The sequence below is a fragment of the Chrysochloris asiatica genome, unplaced genomic scaffold, assembly GCF_000296735.1.
Source record: "Chrysochloris asiatica unplaced genomic scaffold, ChrAsi1.0 scaffold00245, whole genome shotgun sequence".
Classification (NCBI taxonomy): Eukaryota; Metazoa; Chordata; class Mammalia; order Afrosoricida; family Chrysochloridae; genus Chrysochloris; species Chrysochloris asiatica.
Genome location: NW_006408763.1, coordinates 2,265,463 through 2,287,514, shown reverse-complemented (window position 1 = coordinate 2,287,514; position 22,052 = coordinate 2,265,463). Strand labels below are relative to the sequence as shown.

The window sequence follows — 22,052 nt, the reverse complement described above, 5'->3', positions numbered from 1 at the left end:
TTGACCATGGTGACCAAGCTTTTGGGACAGTCATTTGCCAACGGGGCTCAATTCAAAATGAGGAGAAACAGCTGTAAAAATCCATTAATAATCAGAACATAGAATATATGAAGTCTGAACCTAGTAAAACTGGCAGTTGTCAAAAAATGTAATGAATGCAGAAACATTAATATCCTAGGCATTAGTGAGCTGAAGGAATCCTGGTGTGGCGCTGTAGGATAAGCACTGGACCTCAAGGTCAGTTTGAGCTGCAAGGGCGGTTAATGAAACTTACCAGCTGATCCTCAGAACCCCTACACATGATTGAGTCAGAAAGGACTGGACAGCACTTAAGAACAGTGAGCTGTAATGGACTGGTAGCGGCCATTTTGAATCAATTATACCAGGTTCAACCAATCATTTTGGTTCAACATACCAGGAATGACATATTCAAAATAGCTGTTACATGAAACACCTGAGTGGCCCATCTAATAGGCAAATACTAGGATTAAGTCTTGAGAGAGTGTGTTAGGGTGAAGAGTGGAGAGACAGACTTTACAGTCTCACAGTGCTACTTATTCGTGGTCTTCACCTACATACACCATCATCACCATGGTCCTTTACGTTCTACTGTTCCCACCGAAACCCTTTTACTGTCCTGTTTGAACCTCTCCAGTCCACACCAAGCCAGGCGCACTAATCCTCAAACCTCATTACTGAACATTCCTTCCATCACTTGCCCCCTTCACTAAAATCTGGCTCCTTCCTGCTATCTCTGTGGAAATCTCAAAATGGAGGCTGCTCACTCTCCTATATGTTACATACCTCAGAAATGGAAGTGAGGCCAAAGTCCGTCTAGTTATTTCCAGACTATTATTTCACAGTCCTTGGGCAAGTCTTGGCTATTCAGCCAGTTCATTCTCTATCCTTCTTTAATGTTTCCATCTACCATCCTGCCAGTTGCCTTACTGTTACTTTACTGAAAACTGGTAACCTGGATTCTCCTGTTCCTCTCCATCCTCAAGGCTTGCCATCGTCAATGTCTACACGGCATCTTAGTCTCCTAGTTCTCTGGCTTCACCTCTAGCAAATTTCACCTCACTCCACTTCAGCTGCCTTCCCTTACACCCCAGGACCATACTCCAGACATAATATCAAGTTAAACGTCTTACTCTTCTTAAATTCTAAATTCGACATCATACACACAAAAAATCATTCGTAATCTTACTCTAACCACATTCCTGTTATCCTCAACTCCCTTTACTCACAGTACTCCTACTGGGCTCATCTAGAAAAATCCAATCTTGAATAAATACAACCATGCACTTTCTCTGAACCCCGTTCCTAGGCTTTGAGTACAAAGAAAAGTCACCTTACCACACAGACCATAGACATGGACTGGGTTCTTACTATAATGTCTTTGTTTCCCCGAGACAGAAGGTATTTTAGTCCTCTCCCCTTCAAGCTCTGACCTAACACACTGCTTTAAAAAGAAACAAAGGCCAAACAATTTCCTCAACTTCCAGCCACAAAAGCCCAGCAGCCTCAACACCTTTCTTTTCCATTCACTACAATCAAAGCTGTATCCTTCCTCCTTTCTAAGGGTAATTCCTCCATGAACTCTGGATCTCATCCCATCACCTCATGGTTCTACTGGTGGTGGTAAAGTACCATGGAGTCAGTTTCCAAGGCTATAAATCTTCACCGGAGCAGAAAGTCTCATCTTTCTCCCATGGAACAGCCGGTAGTTTCGAACTGCTGACCTTGCGGTTCACAGCCCTGTTAGTAACCACTATGCCACTGCATGGTTCTACTTGCTGTTGTTGTTAAGTGCCGTTGAGTCGGTTCCGACCCATAGCGACCCTGTACAGGGTTTCCGAGGGTGTAAATCTTTACAGGAGTAGAAAGCCTCATCTTACTCCCGCGGAGCGACTGGTAGTTTCGAACCGCTGACCTTAAGGTTCGCAGCCCGATTCTACTAGCACCTTTAAATTAGACTTCTGCTCCCATATTAAAAAAAAAAAAAAAAGTTCTCTTAGAAACCCCTGCTTTCTCTACAAGGTTCTCAGTTAAATTTCTAAGGGTTCGCAACATTTCGTGTCCATTTTTAAGCCCTATTCATTGCTCAATCCTACCCCTGCCCACTCTCCCCTCGTTGTTAAGTGTCCTCAAATCTGTTCTGACTCCCAGGGGCGCTGTACAGGGTTTCTGAGGAGTAGCTGGTGGCTTTGAGCCACCATCGTTGTGATTAACAGTCCAGTGCTGATCCTAGAGCACCACAGTAGATGTAAATGATTTTTCACCACCATTAACCAATTCCTTCCTTTGTTGTTGAAAAACTCTCCATCCTTATCTTAACTAACCTCTCTGGTATTTAATAATGTTCACCATTTCTTCCATTCTTAAATCTTTTATTTTGGCACTCCCTAGATGATGTCAGAGGTTTTTAATTACTATCTCCAAGCCTATGACAAATATACACATAAAGTCAAGATCTCTCTGAATAGCTTCATATATATAATATCCATAATCCACGTTATTCTCCACTTTCAGTTTCTTGTACTGCCACCCATGCGTTAGCACATGCCAGGAACCTGGATTCCTAGAGTTAGCTTTGATTCCTCCTCTTACCCTTCACTTTTATACCCACTTCAAAAACCAAGTCCTATGTCTCCATGTTTACCCCACTGCCTCAATGTTCAAAATCTCTTTCTTAAATTACAGCAACAATCTCTAAACCGGTCTCCCTGCCACCAGTGCTACTCATCTGCAATATGTAACTACTCATGTGTGGCGCTACAGGATAAAGCACTGTACTGCAAGGTCGGTTTGCACCACAAGGTCAGCAGTTCAAACTTACCAGCCTCTCCTTGGAAATCTTATACAGGGTCACTATAAGTCAGAAGTGACTTGACAGCAGTTAACAATAACAGAACTATACTGAGTAAATACACAGAACTCAAGGAATTTCCATAGAAAACACAGCTAAATTAGAATGCTAAATAAAAACCTCATGTGCAAATCACCTTAAGCAAAGCAGGTACATGGGAAATGTAGAGTCACAAAGAAAAATGAGATTTAGTACTTTTCAGGAGTTCACAATATATGTAAATTTCCACTTTCAAATTGTCTACTACTCACTTTCAAATTGTCTACCTAACCTTATACCTATCATTGGAAAATAATACATTATATTCAGCATCTTTTCAATGTTACAGAAATCCTTTTATAAATAAAAAATAAAATAATTTCTAATAAAACATCTGAAAATATTTTCCTTTAATACTTCTTGTTCTTCATGCTATCAAGATACACTGATTTTAAAAAATGCAATTTCACTTTTAAAATATTTTTAGTTCCATGGTGCAGTATAAGTCACCAAAGAACAATTAAGAGAAAGAAGAATAGAAAAGCACTAAAATCTTCACCTGAGATTGTGGAAAAGGATTCTTAATCAATGCAACCTATTCCATACTATATAAATGTAACATATTACACAAAACATAGGAAATGGTCCATGATAAGTTAAAAGGTAGTTAGAAATCACTAAACAGTGTATGGGTTGATTACCTGAAGTTTTACTCAGCTCTGCTGAAAATATAGCAGATGGTGATCTGTTCTTTTTTTCTGTATCAGAAGAAATTTTTTTCTCAGCTTCTTTCACAAGAACTTTGGGTTTGACTACACTGCCTATCTCTGGTTGAGTGGCCAAAGCAGAAACAGCTGGAGGCAGTAAGGGTACCTTTGATATATCAGACCTGTCTTTGGCAAATTCATCTGAGACATGGATTTTATCTTCACCTTTAGGCTGTATATTCTTGAGAGAAAGGTCATGGGGTAATTCTGAGCAAGGCAATGACCCAGCTCTATCCTGGACATCAGCAATTTCACTTTTGCACAATCTTTCTAGGTCAGTATACTCTCTTGCCAATTGAGGAGAAAAATCAGTTTTAGAACCGGAAAAGGTAGGGAACTCATCTATAATCTCAATGGGAGATGAATCTGAAAATGTTTCACTTTCTCTTACTTGCATTTCCTTAGAAATAAATAAGCCATCATTTGAATAAACTGTAGTATTGAGCTCCTCCATCTGCAAAGGAATTTTCTCCTTTTTGGTCAATGCTGAACCTTCATCAGGTGCTAATGTATCTTTTGAAGACTCTAAATTGGGCTGAAAAGATTCTAAATATGGCTTTACCCCCTCTTGTGGTGAAGCAGTAAGTTTTCCCTTATTTTCATGCTCTATCATTGGTGCACATGACGTTTCGGTGAGATAGTCTTTCACAAGCACCATAGCTTCATCTTGCTTTTCAGGAACTTCAGGTATCGAATCATCACTAAATAAGTCAACGGGCTCAGAATCAGGTGAGGAATCTTCAACTAGCTCAGAATGATCGGGCACTGGCTGTGCACTTTTTGCGATTTCTGAATAATTAGTAAAATTAGAAGTTGGTTCAGTAGAGAGCTTTGTTCCCTTAATTAAATCACAAGCAATAGATATGTAAGGCGCTTCTGTTTCTTGAGAAGCTGCACTGGGACTTTCAGGCTCTTCGACTTCATCCTTTACTCCAGATGTCTTTTTCAGTGAGACATTCATGGCCTCTTCATATGGTGGGGGATTTTCAGACTCAGGTTTTACATTTTCGTAAGTCACTGAATGAGGAGCTTCTAATGGTGATGAACTGAGCTGGACTGCACAAGTCCCAGCACCAGAAACTATAGAACTTAATGGTGCTTCCATAACAATGTCAGGCAAAACAGGAGAAGGAGTAGCTTCAGCTTCCTCAAACGACGGGCAAAGCTGTGTTGCAGGGTACAGTGACTCCTGTACAGCTTCTGATGTCTGGACCAAGTCCATTTTTGTTTCATAAGCAATTTTTGTACTCGTAGCTTCATTCAGTTCACTTTCACATGCTTCCTGTACTAAATCTGGGGTTAGACCTTCAGGCATATTTGTCACTGCTTCTTCTGTCACCTTTGACAAGTTATCTGTTGTGACATAGTCTGTCTCAGAATCCTGAGTTGCTACAAAGAAAGGATTCGACGTTTTGATGTTAGTGTTCTTTGCTGTCACAATTTGGGCCTTTTTTTCTTCTATTTTCTTTTCATCTGTCTTATTTTCTAAAGTGTTATCTTCTGACAAAGGAAACACATTTATTGCAGTGCTCTTGGTTGCTGCTGGGTTAAAAGGAGCACATGTGATATATGCCTCTGAGCCACCTTTAATAGCTTCAGGTGTACTGGGGAAAGAAGCATCATCATTACTGCTTTCACTGTCTTTTTCATGATTTATTTGTTCAAGGCTATCTGTAAAATATTTCTTAGTCATTTTACTTTCCATCTTGCTCTCTCTCTTATTCCCAGAAGCCACCAAACCACTATCTTCATTACAAGTATCTTTTACTTCCCACACTCGCTCAAATGGTTTGAAATCTGCATATTCTTCCCTCATAGGAGTTCCCTGAAATCCTACTGAAATTCCTTTTTCATCACTATCCTTTGTATTATCTGGAGAAAGAACTCTGTCCTCTTTAACTGATTCAGTGATAGCTCCAGGTAGCTCTTGTTGATTATGAAGGATGTTATTACTAACTAAATTCTCTTCTTCATCTTTATTCTTCACAATTACTTCTGCCCTTGGGTCTGTTACTTTGATGGCAGACTCTGCTTTTGGAGAGCCACTAAATGATGATCCCATCTGTGAATATTCCAATTCTGAAAACTCTGTTAAATCTCTATCTAAAAATGGGTTTTTTGACTTCTCTAACAACTCTTTAGAAGCTGCATTTGAAGTTTCTTGAAGTGTTTCTTTGGTGGGTATTACTGTTGATAAATTATCAAGATATTCGTGTTCTTTAAAAGAAGCAGCTGAGAGAGGAGACAGAGAAGGAAGAGAAGCAGCAGTTTCAAGCAGAACAGATGGGAAATCCTCTTGGCCAGCCGAAACAGTGTTACCTGGCTGCTCCTTCAAGTCCATACATTTTTCTGTGACCATGGACAGAAAGGAAAGTTAGAGAATGCCAGTTTTCTCAGAGTTAATGCAAGTTTTATGACAGACTTAAAACTATGTTAGTAAAGACTTAGTGTTAACTAACATGAAATGTTAACAACTTAATAAACAACACTTAAGTAGATCGAAATCATTACTGAAAGAACCCTAAGCTGTTGTCAATAAGCATGCACATGGCTACAGAGGCAATTACATGCTATGCAAACACATGTATCAAGTCTTTGAGAAAGCCTCATGACTGAGTGTATAATTTAACTAGTTTTGGAGGAAGAATAGTCTAACGTGTAGAGAAGAAGAGATTATATAATTAAGTGCCATAAACTGGCATGCATTTACATGGAAAGCCTTTCAATTATGAGTAAACTATTCGAGACAAGAAATGGTCATCCTTTAAATGTATATCAAGAGTTCAAGAATTCCTTATATAATTCCAATTGTTATTTAGCTTGTGCCCATCTCTCCCTTGGACATAGCATATAAAATGTAAATTTCAAGTTCTGCAGGTGACAAACATTCTTGGAACTATGCTAATTTTTTTTTAGTAAATGCAAACTACTCTGCACAGAGCTAAGGACACACTAAAGAGTTAAAGTGCGAATACAGAGGATAAAAAGGCCAGCAGAAAAGAACTTGCCTGCAGAGGAGTGCATCACAGGCTCAGATGCAGCAGGAAGAGCAAAGAGTGTCTCATCTGAAAAACAAATAGAATATAACCTCAGCAGAAATCAAGACAAAGTTGGAAGGAGACTAAAGAGGAGGAGCAAGCAAGGGTTCAGTATGTAACAAGTTAACATAAAACTTTATCTACAGAGAAAAAGCCAAGAGGTAAAGAAAGTTAGAAAAAGTAGTATCATTAATTCAGATTAAATCATATTATAAAATTGATTAAATGCTATCTGTTGTTGTTAAGTGTCGTCGAGTCGGTTCCAATCCACAACGACCCTGTATAGGGTTTCCGAAGAGCAACTAGTGAGCTTGAACCATCGACCTTACGGTTCAAACTTACTACGCAGTCCAGCACATTAACCAACAGCGCAACACCAGCACAGAGTTTATCATTTATCAGAAGGCAGCAACGCATTTACGTTAAAGAATTTTCATTAACCAAAGTGGCTCTAATATACAACTCTCTTTATTTAACATATTATACCAAAGCTTTTTATTCATGAGTTCAAATAGGTAGAATTGTCTAATCCTAGAGTCCTGGTATAGTGCTGTGGGTTAATGCACTGGACAGCAAAGTCAGTTTGAATCTCAAGGTCGGTGGTTCAAGCTCCACAGCTGCTCCTCTGAAATCCTACACAGGGCCGCTATGGGTCAGAACCGACTTAACGAAAATCAACAACATGCATCTGAATAAAATTAATAATGACCTTTTAACCCTTTTTTTAACTGGCATACATTTAACTCACAAGAAAACTTTCTGAGAATGTTTTAACCTTTCTCTTACAGCTAAGGTTTTCTCTCTAAAGAAAATGATTCTAACAGTCATTTTACACTGTTCTTTGAAGTTTATGGTTATCCAAATGCCAGAGTCCAAACTACAAAGAAAATACTAATCATCATGAAGAACATACTTATTTTTTGTACTTAAAGTTAACATTGACTTAAGGCCTCTTGTTATTCTAAGTGCTTTATATTATATGCAGGCTCTCATTTTTTTTCTTACAATCCTATAGTTAACAATGTTCTTGTTAATACACTTTAACAGATTAAAAAAAAAAAAAAAATCCAACTGAGTCACAGAGACATTAATTCATTCAGAGATAACATTCACTCAAAACAACACGCAGAGCGGTCCAGCCCCTGCTGTGGAACTCAGGACTTCTACTTGCCCTTTAATACGATGTAGATTTGTAGACTTGCCCTCACTTTGAAACTTTCTATTCCTCAACTCAAATTCATCACAATCACCACTCCACTCGCTGCACATGCAGCTTTTAAATCTTTCGGAGGGCTTCCAGGTGAAACCAGAAATAACTCGCTGCCATCCAGTCAATCTGATTCACAGTGACCCTATGGGGTCTCATCTTTCTTCCTTGAAGCAGCTGGTGGGTTTGGACCACCAATCTTTTCATTAGCGGTCCAACTCCTAGCCCACAGCACTACCTGGGCTCTAAAACCTTATATAACTTGTGTTGGAGTCCTGGTATGGCACTGTGGGATAAGCACTGTACTGCTAACCACAAGGTCAGTGGTTCAAACCCACTTGCTACTCTCTTCAGAAACCCTCTACAGGGTCACTATGAGTTGGAACCAACTAAACAGCACTTAACAACAATAACAAATACTTGTTTAGGCTTACCTAACAATTCTTAAAGACACAACTAGGTATGGCGCTCACTCAGAACCCGGATACTACTCGTATACACAAATGGTACAGGGTAGCATACACAGTCAATAGTTTTAATCAACCAGCTGCTCCAAGGGAGAAAGATGAGGCTTTCTGCTCCCATAAAGATTAACAGCTTCAGAGACCCTACATAGGGTGTAAGCCGGAACCAACTCCTCGGCACATACCCATCATCACCACCACCATCACCAAGTGGGTCTCTCGGGCAATTTAATTCCAGAGTCCATTTCTTAATTATGATAGGCTATATACTGGTATATTAACTTTGTGCAATATAATTTTACATCTGATGATGCTAAGCAACTATGGTTTAAGGTAAAGAAAAGTCGCTGTCAAAAGACAATCTGATGCCTGACCCTTAAACGTGCCATGTGTCTTTACTCTCATGTCAAGAATCACTGCACTAATAGGAATTGTTACCTTTTTTTGCCCTGCCCACCATGTAAATCAACTGTCTAGGGATACTAGTCTCGCTCATATGATCCAAGAGTATATAGATAAAGGTTTACAAAACAGACTAAATGCTTTAGAGAAAGGAAGATCGCTTAAGGGAAATAAGACCCAATATATCCAGATTACACTCCCAGCTAAGGTTATTCATGGTATAAATAGATTTGTGTTATCTTTCAGTAATCCAGAACTTGATTGGAACTTAATCCAACAGCATTTTAGGAGGTTGTGGAATAATATCCACTTGTCTGTGGATATTCATCAGCTACATGCTCAAATTTATGATATAAGTAATTCTCAAAGTGAGCACTGAGAGGCTATTAATTTGCTACCCCTGCTAGAGAGTAAGATCCCCTAAGAACTTGATTGAACCTCAGCATAGTGATCCTGCTTGGTCACCTTAGAGCAGGTGGTGGGCTGGCAACGTCTTGCGTATGGGGTCCCCAGCCGAACTCCTCCCTCCCTGCCTTCCTCGGATGGCGGCTGTTTATGCTGGACGTGTGGCCACAGACGGGTAAGGATCACGTGGAACCTCGGCAACCTAAGACAGAGCCATTGCCATGCTGCAATGAGTTTCGATGACGGGTAAGACTGAGGAATTCACACTGACCGCCTAAGACAAACAATAAATAAGGGGGAATCTGATGCAGACAGTGTAGACCCGGTCAGGAGATCAAGACCCTGTGGGCCCAAGCGTTGTTGACCGTCCAAACCATAGGCTCTGAGGATCAGACTTTAGCTACCTAGTAGACATAGCAAACTGTCCCTCATCTGATTATTCAGTAATGCTTGTTAGTAATCTCATACATGAGCCCTGGATATCCACAGACAAATGTAAAAACCTTCCCTAAAAGCCGAGACTGTAAATTCCAAAAAGGCAAGTTCTCCCCTACCCCCCACCCCCCCAAAAAAAGCTAAAGAGAATAGAGAGAAACACTGTTAACTGATGATATATGGAGGGGATAATAATCAGTGTAATGAAACAAGCTATATGAATGGTTGAATGTGAAACTGATGATGTGCCCTGTAAACTTTCACTCAATCCAAAATAAAAACATTTAATTAAAAAAAAAAAAAAAAAAAAAAAAAAGACAATCTGAAATAGCCTGAGGGATAGCAGAAAAGTGTTACATTAACAGAGCCTCACCCACTGCAACTGGGTTGACTGGAACTCATAGGACCCAATAGAGGACAGAGCTGAACTGTGCCTTTGGGTTTCTGAGACAATCTTTATGGGATATGTAAATCTTTATGGGAGAAGACAACCTCAACTTTCTCCCACAAAGTGGGAGCCTGATACTTAATTCACATAACCACCAGGACTCCTTCGTTAATGAAGGTGGTGGTGGTGGTTGTTAGGTGCCATCGAGTCGGTACCGACTCATAGCGAATTTATGCACAGCAGAACGAAACACTGCCCGATCCTGGGCCGTGTAAAGCGCTATCAAGTCAGTTACGACTCATAGCAACCTTATGCACAACAGAACAAAACCCTGCCAGGACCTCCTGCGCCATCCTCACACTCCTTGTTAGTCTGAGCCTATTGTTGCTGCTAACTGTGCCAATCCATCTAGTTGGAGGTCTTCCTATTTTTCACTGACTCTGACTTACCTAGCATGATGTCCTTTCTCCAGGGTCACTCCTGATAATATGCACAAAGTATGAGAGAAGTCTCGCCATCCTGGCTTCTAAGGAGCATTCGGGCTGTACTACTTCCAACACAGATCTGTTTGTCCTTGAAATCCATGGTACTTTCAATATTCTCCTCCAATACCATAACTCAAATGCATCAATGCTTCCACGGTCTTCCTTAATCTTTATGGGAGCAAAAAGCCTCATCTTTCTCCCTCAGAACAGCTGGTAGATTCAAATGAGTGACCTTCCAGTGAGCAGCTCAGCTCATAATCCACTACGTTGTTGTTGTTGTTAGGTGCCACTGAGTCAGTACCAACTCATAGCGACCCTATGCACAACAGAATGAAACACTGCCCAATCCTGGGCCAACCTCATAATTGTTGCCACGCTAACTGGGGCTCCTTTCACTAGTGGTAAGTGTCACAGATCTTTCTCATAGCAACACTGTATAGTTTCTGAGGAGTGAATTGCAGTCCAGTGTTTATGCTAAAGTGTCACATCAGTGTAGAGAACCTAATAAAAAGATTTGAACACTTTTTATGTGGAAGGACAAGCCAGAAGTTGTTGCTGTTGTTAAGCGCCGTCGAGTCGATTCTGACCCATAGCAACCCTGTACAGGGTTTCCAAGGAGTAGCTGGAAACCCTGTACAGCTTGAACCACCAACCTTGCAGTTCAAATGACTTTGCAGTCTGACACATTAGCCCACAGCACCACACCAGGAGTCCAAGCTAGACATATCTACCATAAATAGGGGACTATCCTGCAAGAGTATTCCTTGAGTAACAGGAGAGCTAAAGAAGGATGTAGTAGTCCGTTTCTGTAAATATTGTTGTTGTTGGTGTTGTTAAGTGCCACCCAGTTGGTTCTGACTCATAGGAACCCTGTAGGGTTTCTGAGGAGTGGATGGTGGGTTTGAACCAGACCTTGTAGTTAGCAGACCAGAGCTTATCCTATAGGCTACACTAGGTCTGGGAAACCCTATGGGGCAGTCCTACTTGGTTCTGTAGATTACTCTGCATTTGAATCCACTGTACAGCCAAGAGGAATAAAAAAATCTAAATATATATGGGCACAATGTCACATTTCAGGATTCCTAGATGAAGTGGTACAGAAGAAATACACAAACTATATTTTAAACACATCTTCAACAATGGACTCAAACATACCAACAACTGTTCTATTATACCATAGGTGGCCATGAGTCAGAATGAGCAACTAACACACACTAGAACAGCAGAACTGGATGGATTACCCATCCAGCCTGTATGACAACAAGGTCTTTAAGAGTTCATAAAGTGGATGTATGAAGAGGAGTCCTGTGTGGCACGGTGGTAGTTAATGGACTGGACCGCAAGGTCAGTTTGAACCACAAGGTCGGCGAGTCAAGCTCACCAGCTCTTCTTGGAAACTCTATACATGGTCACTATGAGTCGGAACCAACTCAATGGCACTTAACAATAACAACATAAATAAAGATGACTTTTTATGAGATCTTACTAAGCTAAGTTTCCTATTTGTAAAACGAGAGTTAAAACATTCCTTTTCAGCTAAAATAATGAATTATAAGTTTGCATAAAACTGAGATTTGAGGGTCAAAGAGCAGAAGGAGCAAATAATGGAGCACCACTAATCCATCTAAAACGGTAGCAAATTCTTAATATAAAATGTGTATCTTTTTCATTTAGACAATACAGTTACACCCCTGGCAGGAGGCCTAGTAACTTTACAAATTATTTCACATATTCACCAAATGTAAAAAAAATAAATCTGTAAAATGGGATTTATTCCAGAGTATGAAACCCTGAAAAAATGTATTAGTTAACTTTTCTGTGCCTCATTTGTTAAGTAAGAAAATACAGTGGTAATGATGTTAGTTATTAAGTCAATTCTGGCTCATAAGGACTCCATGTGAAATAATAATAGCACTTATTTCAAAAAGCTAAGAGGGAAAAAGGGAAGAAGAAAACAGAAGAAAATGTGCCCTACATTACAGAGCTAGGTGGCCAGAGGACCATGTTCAAGCAAGTCTAATTCACAAATACATATGGTTTATCTTCTGAAATATGTGTGTATGAAATAGTGCAACTGGTGTAAATTTTCCTTACTTTATCTTGTGTCAGAAGCGCTCATGAGAGGGCCTGATAAACTGTCACCCACTGTAAGTAAAAGCATAGCAGCATATACCAAAAACAACTTTTCACTAAACATTAGGCCTGGGGCACTTTCTGGTCTAAAACACAAGAGAGTCTTGGTGTGGTGCTATAGGATAAGCACTGGACTATTAACTACAAGGATGGTGGCTCAAACCTACCAGCCGCTTCTCAGAAGCCATTAACATGGTCACTGAGTTGGAATCAACTCAACAGCACTTAATAACAAATTAGGCACAGGGGAAGTCAAAAATTTCCAAGTCTTCTCACTCTATTACCATCAAAGAAATATCCCCAAAAGAACAATTCTAAGTATCTTTCTCATTTAAACATTTAAAACCTTTAATGTACCCAATAATCCACTAAATTATATCTAAAACCCTTAGTCTGATAAATACAGCCTTCCATACCACATGGTTGCATAACCTCACAACCCATACCTACAACACCTTTCCCTAGTCATCTATGCTAATCAAGCAATTATTCTAACCATGTGCTACCTCCACCCCCTGCAAATCTCAATGCCCATATTCAGTAAACCTCAAACTCACAATATCCCAAGCTTACTTTTTTTCTAAAACATGCTCATCCTTATTTTTGTTAATCTTGTTAATTTTGTTAATAACCATATTTCCAGTTAACTAGCCTGAGACAATAAAGTAACTTATTCAAAGTCACACAGCTGCTTAATGGCAAAGCTAGAAAACTATGATGTGACTCTTAAAATCAGATATATTTATTTCCTTACCACTCTCATGAAAATGAACAGAATCACTAACTACCTGTAATGACAGAATGCAAGGTAAACATCATTCACAAAAAAGGCATTTTTTCCAAATGATGTATCCCCCTCTTCAAGTTGTCCCTAATGCTGCTTTGATTTCTGACGTAAGCTTAAACCTAAATACAACATACTTTGTTAATCTACTTAAAGTTCACTGTTGAGTTGTTAAGCACTACCTTGACTCATAGTGACCTTATCTATATAGACAGCTGGTGGGTTTGAACTACTGTGTATACACAGCCTGAGCTCCAGCAAGGCCCGGGACAGAAGTCTCTGGGAGAGTGAGCTGAATGGGTATTCTGGAACTCACACAGTACTAAGAGCCAACAGTTTTGACCAGCTAGTGTGAAGAGGCCTTACTTAGCACAGGAACACCCACATACAACTGAGATTGCAGAGAGGAGACCTGAAGAGTTAGACTATTCTAACCAGAGGGATACTCCAGAGTTGTTGTTGTCAGGTGTCATTGAGTCGGAACCGACTCATAGCGACCCCACGCACAGCAGAACGAAACAATGTCCGATCCTGGGCCAACCTCACTACCGCTGCCACACTTGAGTCCATCAATGATGCCACCTGGCCGATCCATCTCGTTAAGGGTCTTCCTCTTTTTCTCTGACCCTCCACCTTACCCAGCATGACATCCTTCTCCAGCGACTGTTCCCTCCGGACAATATGTCCAAAGTATGAGAGACAAAGCTTAGCCAATCTTGGCCTCCAAGGAGCACTCTGGCTGCACTTCCTCCAAAACAGATCTATTGGTTCTTTTGGCAGTCCATGGCACTTTCAGTATTCTCCTCCAACACCACAACTCGAAGGCATCAATTCTTCTACGATCTTCCTTATTCACTGTCCAGCTTTCACATCCATATGAGGTTATTGAAAATACCATGGCTTGGGTCAGGTGCGCCTTAGTCCTCAAGCTGACATCTCTGCTCTTCAATACTTTAAAAAGTTCCTGTGCAGCAGATTTGCCCAATGCAATACGTCGTCTGATCTCTTGACTGCTGCTTCCACGAGTGTTGATAGTTGATCCAAGAAGAATGAAGTCCTTGACAACTTCAATCTTTTCTCCGTTGTTAAGAATGTTGTTTATTGGTCCAGTGGTGAGGATTTTTGTTTTCTTGACATTGAGATGCAATCCATATCGAAGGCTGTGCTCTTTGATCTTCATCAGTAAATGTTTCAAGTCCTCTTCACTTTCAGCAAGCAAGGTAGTATCATCTGCATGTTGCAGGTTGCATATCGCAGGTTGTTAATGAGTCTTCCTCCAATCTTGACACCACGTTTTTCTTCATAGAACCCAACTTCTCATATTATTTGCTCAGCATACAGGTTGAATAAATATGGTGAAAGAACACAACCTTGTCGCATACCTTTCCCAATATAAGAAGAAAATCTGGATAAACATGAAGAAATAAAGACTGGCAGAGATAATAAATATATGAACAAATATTAAACTTTTCTCCCCTCACTTCTTAAATTTCCTTAAAGGTTAATTGAAATGCAGCACTGTAGGATAAAACCCAACAGCTGCTCCTCGAAAACCCAAAACAAGGTCACTATGAGTTGGAATTGACTCAGTGGCACTTAACAACAACAGGATAGACCTGGTGGCCCTATGGGTTAAGTGTGAGACTGCTAACCCCAAGACTGACAGCAGTTCAAATGCACCACCCATTCAGAAAAAGATGGGGCTATCTGCTCCACAAAGATTGACAGGCCCAGAAAGCCTAAGGGATAATCTACTCTGTCCTATGAGTCGAACTGACTCTATGGCAATGGGTTTGGGTTGATTTTTGGTAGGATGGTTAAGATAAAAATAAAGTAAACAAATTTTGGTGAGGATGTGAGGAAATTGGGACCCTTCCCATTGCTGGTGGAAATGCAAAATGGCAGCCATTGTGGAAAACAGTGTGGTAATTCCTCAAATAAGTAAAAACAGAACTACCATATGACCCAGCAATTCTATTCCCAGGTATACAGCAAAAGACATGAAAGCAGAGAGACTCAAAAGAGACTTGTTCATTGTAGCCAATAGCCAAAAGGTAGAAACAACCTAAGTGCCAACCAACAACTGGATGGATAAACAAAATGTGGTACATTGGAATACTACTAGTAAGAGATATGAAGTCTTGATACATGCTACAGGGTGGATGAAGCGTGAAGATACAATGCTGAGTAAGTAAGTAATGCAAACAATGAAAGGACAAGTATTCTGTCCTCACCTATATAATAATCAAGAAAATGAAACTGCAGAGAGTCCGAAGTTGATAAGTAGTTACCAGGGATGGTAAAGCAAAGAGGGCAGTTTGAGGACTAAAGTGCATCTGATCCAAACCAAGGTATTTTCAATAGCCTCATATGCACGTGAAAGTTGGACAATGAATAAGGAAGACCACAGAACCATAGAAGAACTGATGCATCTGAGTTACAGTGTTGGAGGAGAATATTAAAAATACTATTGTCTGCCAGAATGCTCCCTAGAAGCCAGGATGGCGAGACTTCATCTCTCATACTTTGAACATATTACCAGGAGGGCCCATTCTCTTGGTAAAGTAGAGGGTCAACAAAAAAGAGGTAGACCCCCACAGAGATGGACTAGCACAGTGGAAACAGCAGTGGAGTCAAGCGTAGAACAATTGTGACGCTAGCATAGGACCGGAAGTGTTTCCATCTGTTGGGCATAAGGTCGCTATGACTTCAATAAACTTAACAACAGCAACGGTGGGAGGGAGGGGGGAAAGGGAGGTTAACAATAATGGAATAATCACATTGATTGCAGATAGGATTGCACAGTTGTTAACTGTTAATTGTTGTCATATGCTATACACCTGTAAAAAGTTGAATTAGCAGAAACCATGATAGATGTATTTACAAAAATGACAAAAAATAAATAATAGCTGCTGAGGCTGCTTATGAACAACCAAATACTTCATGGGATTTTGCTTTAGAGGTTCAGTGTCATGGCTTCAAGGGACATCCCAGTTAATTAGCCTAATAACCTGTTTAGTGCTTCTGTTCTAGTTCCATTTGTTGCATAATGCCTGGGGTCTTAAAAGCTTGCAAGCAGTCATCCTATGCACAACTGGTCTCTCTTCATTTAGAGCAGAAGAGTCAGGAATAGGAGGAGGGTCCAGGAATGTGTGGCTAATTGCCTCCATGAACAACTACCTCCTTCATCATGATGCCAGAATAACTGGATGGTACCCGGCTACCATTACTGAACATTTCGAGCCAAGATTCCATAGAAGACTCATATATAAATAAATAGAACAGAATTGCAAATTCTCATGGCCTTTCTGAAGCCATGGAGGGTAGACGAACTTCTGAAACGACAGCCCCAAGGTAATCATTAAATCAAACATATTCCTTAAAGTTGTCTTAAAACTGAACAGTTTAACTAGTAAAAAAAAGTCTGCCTTGAGCATTGTTTTTTTAAAAACTAATTGTAGTCATTGCAATGAAAACTATGAGTGTAAAATCGATGTCCTCCCCTGTAAATGATCACTCAATTCACAATAAAAACTTTTTTTTTAATGCTGTATTAGATCAATTTGACAACAGCAACTCAAAGATTAGTTAAGAGCCTTAGGCAACAGGGAGTTTATGTTAATGCTGGAAGGACAACTCAGAAAAGGTAAGTGCACAACTTATGATCAAAGAAGAATATGATCAATGTCAATAACATGCAGAAACCTCAGAATTAATGTTTTGCTGTATATATTCTCAACAACTACAAAAAATGAAATGTATAAAAAACGATTCGGAGAGGTGAGTATTTTAGATCAAAGGATAATAAAAAAATTGTACAACAAAGCCATGTTTACAAACCATTCTGTTGAGTCAGTTCTGACTCATAACAACTCTACAGGACAGATTAGAACTGCCCCATGGAGTTTCCAAAGACGTAATCTTTATGGAAGCAGACTGCCAAATATTTCTTCCACAAGGCTGGCTGAGTTCGAACTGCTGACCTTTATATTAGCTGTCAATCACTTACGTATGGCACCTCCTGATCTCCTTCAAGTTAAACCCACTGCCATCAAGTCAATTCCAACCCATAGTGATCCTAAAGAACAGAGAACTCTCCCATAGGGTTTCCAAGGCTACGAATCTTTACATGAGTAGACTGTCACCGCTGTCTCCAGAGAGACTGTTGATTTCAAACTAGACCTTTTAGTTGTAGTCAAGCATGTAACCACTGTGCCAACCAGGGCTCCTAAGCAATACTTAGAAATATAAACAGTAAAACCTGCAAAGGCCAGAATCTGTGTAAGGTGGAGAGCTGTCCAAAAAATTTCAAATGCCTCCATTAAACAAGCAACAGAAAAGTGGTAAGCCAGCACTTTGACAAAGAGAAAGCTTGTGAGAGCCATAAAAATAAGGCAATCCCCTCAAGTTCTGACTCCCACAGGTCTCACTGTACTTCTAAATGCTTTTAGAAAAAAAAACTTAAAATCCAATTTAAGCTTCCACCTTACAAAACTAAAAAACACGGGCAAATTCAACCCAAACATACAGCATAAATAATAAACAACCAATCAGTGATACAGAGAATGGACAAACTAGAAATCGAATGAAATCAAAAGTTGATTCCTTGAAAAGACCAATAAAATTCATAGTCCCCCCAAGTGGTCATGAAATAAAAAAGAGAAGTATCAGAAATGAAAGAGGGTCCTAGAAACAAGGAAATATTATGAATGTTACGCTCTTAAACGGGACACCTTAAATGAGTGATCAAATTGCTTGGTGTTTACTCACTAAAATGAAATGATACAAATTTCCTTGATACTTAACTCATCAAGATGAAAAGGAAAAAAACTGAAAATGAAATGTGAAAGACATAAATTGCCCAAACTGACAAGCCAAAATAGAAAATCTCAATAGTACCATATCACTTAGAAAAAATGTATTTTAATTTCAAACATTTTCTGTAAAGAAAACTCCAGACCCTGACCAGTTTCAAATTCTATACAGCGTCAAAGGAAACAACAGCATCAAGCTTACACAAACGGTTTTAGCATATAAAGGAAGTGCATACACTTCAACATTTTCATGAGCCCACTAACATCAAATCGATTCCAACTTGAAAGACCATACATAGAAAGGGATTTTTAAGACCGTAACTCTTTACAGGAGCAGACTGCCTCATCTATCACAGATATATGCATTAATATCATAACCAACAACAATATTTCAAGAAAAAAACACAGGCAACATTCCTCATGAACATACAAGCAAAAACCTTTTAACAAAATTACTAGCAAATTTAATCTAGAAAATCATAAAAAGGAAAACCTAAGTGAAGTCTACCTTACAAATAAGGATGGTTCAACATGCAAAATTAAACAATTAAATTCATATTAACTATATTAACAGCCTAAAACAATAAACCATAAGATCACGGTAGTAAATGCCAAAAGGCATTGCCAAAATTCAGTCAACTGGGAATGTTGTTAGCTACCATCAAATTGATTCCAACCTAGAGGTCAGGCATCTAGGAAAAGTGCATAGCTAACTTCACACTTCAAGCTGAAAGACTAAACACTTTTACTCAAGATCCAGAAAAATCCACTCTCACTCTATCTGAAGCATAAAAATCAGAAAAGTAAAACTATCTTAATTGCTAACAACAGGTCACTAAAGTTAGGAAATCCTAAGGAATAATAAAAATCCTACTAGAACTAATACTTGAATTTGAGTTAATGAAGGATGCAGGTCAGATACACAGTATACAAGAATCAACTGTATTTCCATATAGGAGTAACAAAAGAGAAATAAATTTAAAAAGAAGAATTTACAATCATAACAAAATAGTTGAGGTAATACGTAACAAAATATACACAAAACCTCTATGCTAAAAACTATTAAAACCGTGCTGAAAGTAATTAAAGGAGACCTAAACAAGGGAGTCCTGGTGTGGCACTGGAGGATAAGTACAGGACTGCTAACTGCAAGACTGGCAGTTCAAACCCAACAGCCCCTCCTCGGAAAATATCCAAGCCAACTAAAAGACAGTTAACAAAAATAACAAACAATGAAAGGGTGTCCTGGTGCGTGCCGTAAATAAGCTCTGGCTGCTAAATACAAGTCGGTAGTTCAAACCCACCAGTTGCTCCTTGAAAACCCTATACAGGATCACTATGACTAGGAACCAACTCAACAGCACTGGGACAACGACAAACAAGACATATCACGTTCATGGACTGAAAGATTCAGTAAGTAGGAAGAGACAGTTCACACTGAGTTTCTCATGTTTTGCATGTCTTGCAAGAAGCATTCCTTGCCTTTGACCAAGCTTTTAAAACATGATTGTATAATTAACAACCTTTAAAAACAGTGTTTTTCTCTGAAACAACAGAAAGGTTTGCTTAATGTGCAGTATAAGATTCTGGTTCCCTACACTCAGGGTTCTTCTCCAGTAATGCAACTCACTCTAAGTACAGGTGTTAACTGGTACTCTTCATGTTGCCTGTGAGAAACCTGCCCCAAAATGCTGATACTCTGTCTATACAATATCTTTCTCTGACCCAGACATCTGCTATCTACTGCCAACATCCATGAAACTATGGCTGGCTAACTTGTTAGCTAGCAAATAGATAGAATCTTAGATCCTAACATGGCAGTTCTCCCCATGCTGAATTAAAGATTCAATGAAATCCCAAACAAATTTTCACCAGGCTTTTTTTAAAAGAAATTAACATGCTGATTCTAAGATTTATATGGAAGCCAAAAGGACTGAGAACAAACAAAACACTTTTGAAAAAGAAAATCAAACTGGGAGGAGTCACACTGCTGATTTTTAAGACATTGAAAACTACGGTAATTAAAATGCTCTCAAGAAAAAATAAACTGCAGATGAACCAAAAGATTTAATGTTAAAATGAAGTTATAAAAATGTACTTACTAAAAAAAAAAAAGTACTTGTATTTTTTCAGAGCTATTTTAAAGACAGATGATGTATTTCTCCATTGAAAACACAATAATAATAAAATAGTACATACACACAAATAAATAAATAAACATGATCAAAGTACCAGGAGAAAGTATGGGAATCACTCTTATAATTTTAGGGTAAAGAAAGTCTTTCAAGAACTACAAAACAGTTCACAAAAGAAAATAAACTTGACATAAAAATTCCTACACAGAAAAAACACAGTAAAGTCAAAATACAAATATCCAAAAAAAAAAAAAAAAAAAAAAAAAAAGGTTTTAAGATAAATAGCATCAGGCTAGCTTCAGTAGCTCTACTGTTCCTGTTAAAACCAATAATTCAAAAACAGAATGCAACAAAAGCTGTGATCAGACCACTGTGGTTCAGTGGTAGAATTCTTGGCTTCCATGAGGGGAGTTGTTGTTAAGTGTTGTCGAGTTGGTTCTGACCCATAGCGACCCTGTATAGGGTTTCCAAGGAGTGGCTAGTGGGCTTGAACCATCGACCTTGCAGTTCAAACCATCTCTGCAGCCCAGTGCATTAACTCAAAGTGCCACACCAGGACTCCACCATGAGCGGAGACCCAGTACCAATTCCTGGCCAATACAACTAATGCACAGTCATTATTCATCTGTCAGTGGAGGTTTGGGTGAGAGACTAAGGTGAAAGGCCTGGTTATTTACTTTCAAAAATCAGCCAATGAAAACCCTATGTATCACAACAGCCCCATCCACAACTTATCATGTGATGGCACAGGACCAAGCAGCCTATATGTTCCATTCTACATGGGATTGTTATTTGCTGGAACTAACTCAAAGGCAACACAAGCCTATGAAAAAATATTCTCAACTGTAAATCCAAAGAACAATTTGCTAAACAATTTACTCATTTACCAATATACTGTGTTGGCAAAAATTGGAGAAAAGGTACACTTTAACATATGGTTGGTAAGAACATACGTTGAAACCACCTCTTTGTAGAACCATTCGAGGATAAGGACTAGACTGCTAACTGAAAGGTCAGTTATAAAAAAGTCACAGCAAAATTATTTATAACAGAAAAAGTCAAATAAAATATTAGTAAGGAATTGATTAAATAAAATACAGCACAGCTGTGAGATTCTCTGCAGCTGTTGAATAAGAGAGAGATTACTAAGGATGGCTATGGAATGATCTCCAAGGCATACTGTAATGAAAAGCAGAGAATAGCTGTGTATCATGTATGTAGTTCCTGATTTCTGATGCATTAGAGTTACAATGGACTACACTGCTGATTAGCCATTTTTTGGTGTTTGCTTTTTTGGTACATCTTTATCATTAGTAATATGGACTATATAAATTGTTGAAGCATGTAATTTATGGATCGTATTCTCATGACAAAGGAGCTCTGGTAGCATAGTGGTTACGAATCAGGCTGCGAACCTTAAGATTAGCAGTTCGAAACTACCAGCCACTCCGTGGGAGAAAGATGAGGCTTTCTGCTCCGATAAAGATTTACAGCCTCAGAAACCCTGTACAGGGTCGCTATGGGTCAGAACCAACTCGACGGCACTTAACAACAACAACAATATTCTCATGCCAACCCATGCGACAAAGACAGAATTTAAAAAGATACTAATATTGGGGAGAACAAACAAGATGGCGGATCGAGTGGACGTATAGCAGAGAGCTCCGCCAACAACAACACAGAATACCCAACCAAGCAGGCTCAGGGGATGGTCCCAGAACTCTGAACCACATATAAAGGAATACTT

At 39.2% G+C, this 22,052-nt stretch overlaps 1 protein-coding gene across 4 annotated transcripts in view; it reads right to left on the bottom strand.

Annotated features, from left to right (window-relative positions):
* The window catches only part of RTN4 (reticulon 4), an 85,885-nt gene that overhangs the window by 51,867 nt on the left and 11,966 nt on the right, over window positions 1–22,052 (bottom strand). Inside the window, exons 2-3 of one of the 4 annotated variants that reach the window (XM_006873529.1) lie at window positions 6,624–6,680; window positions 3,550–5,964 (exon numbers count right to left, since the gene is read on the bottom strand). The exons of 1 other annotated variant lie outside the window; for it this stretch is intronic. In XM_006873529.1, the coding sequence (XP_006873591.1) occupies window positions 3,550–5,964; window positions 6,624–6,680 (2,472 nt within the window). The remainder of the gene's footprint in view (window positions 1–3,549; window positions 5,965–6,623; window positions 6,681–22,052) is intronic. 2 more of the 4 variants (XM_006873531.1, XM_006873530.1) reach the window with 2 other exon arrangements.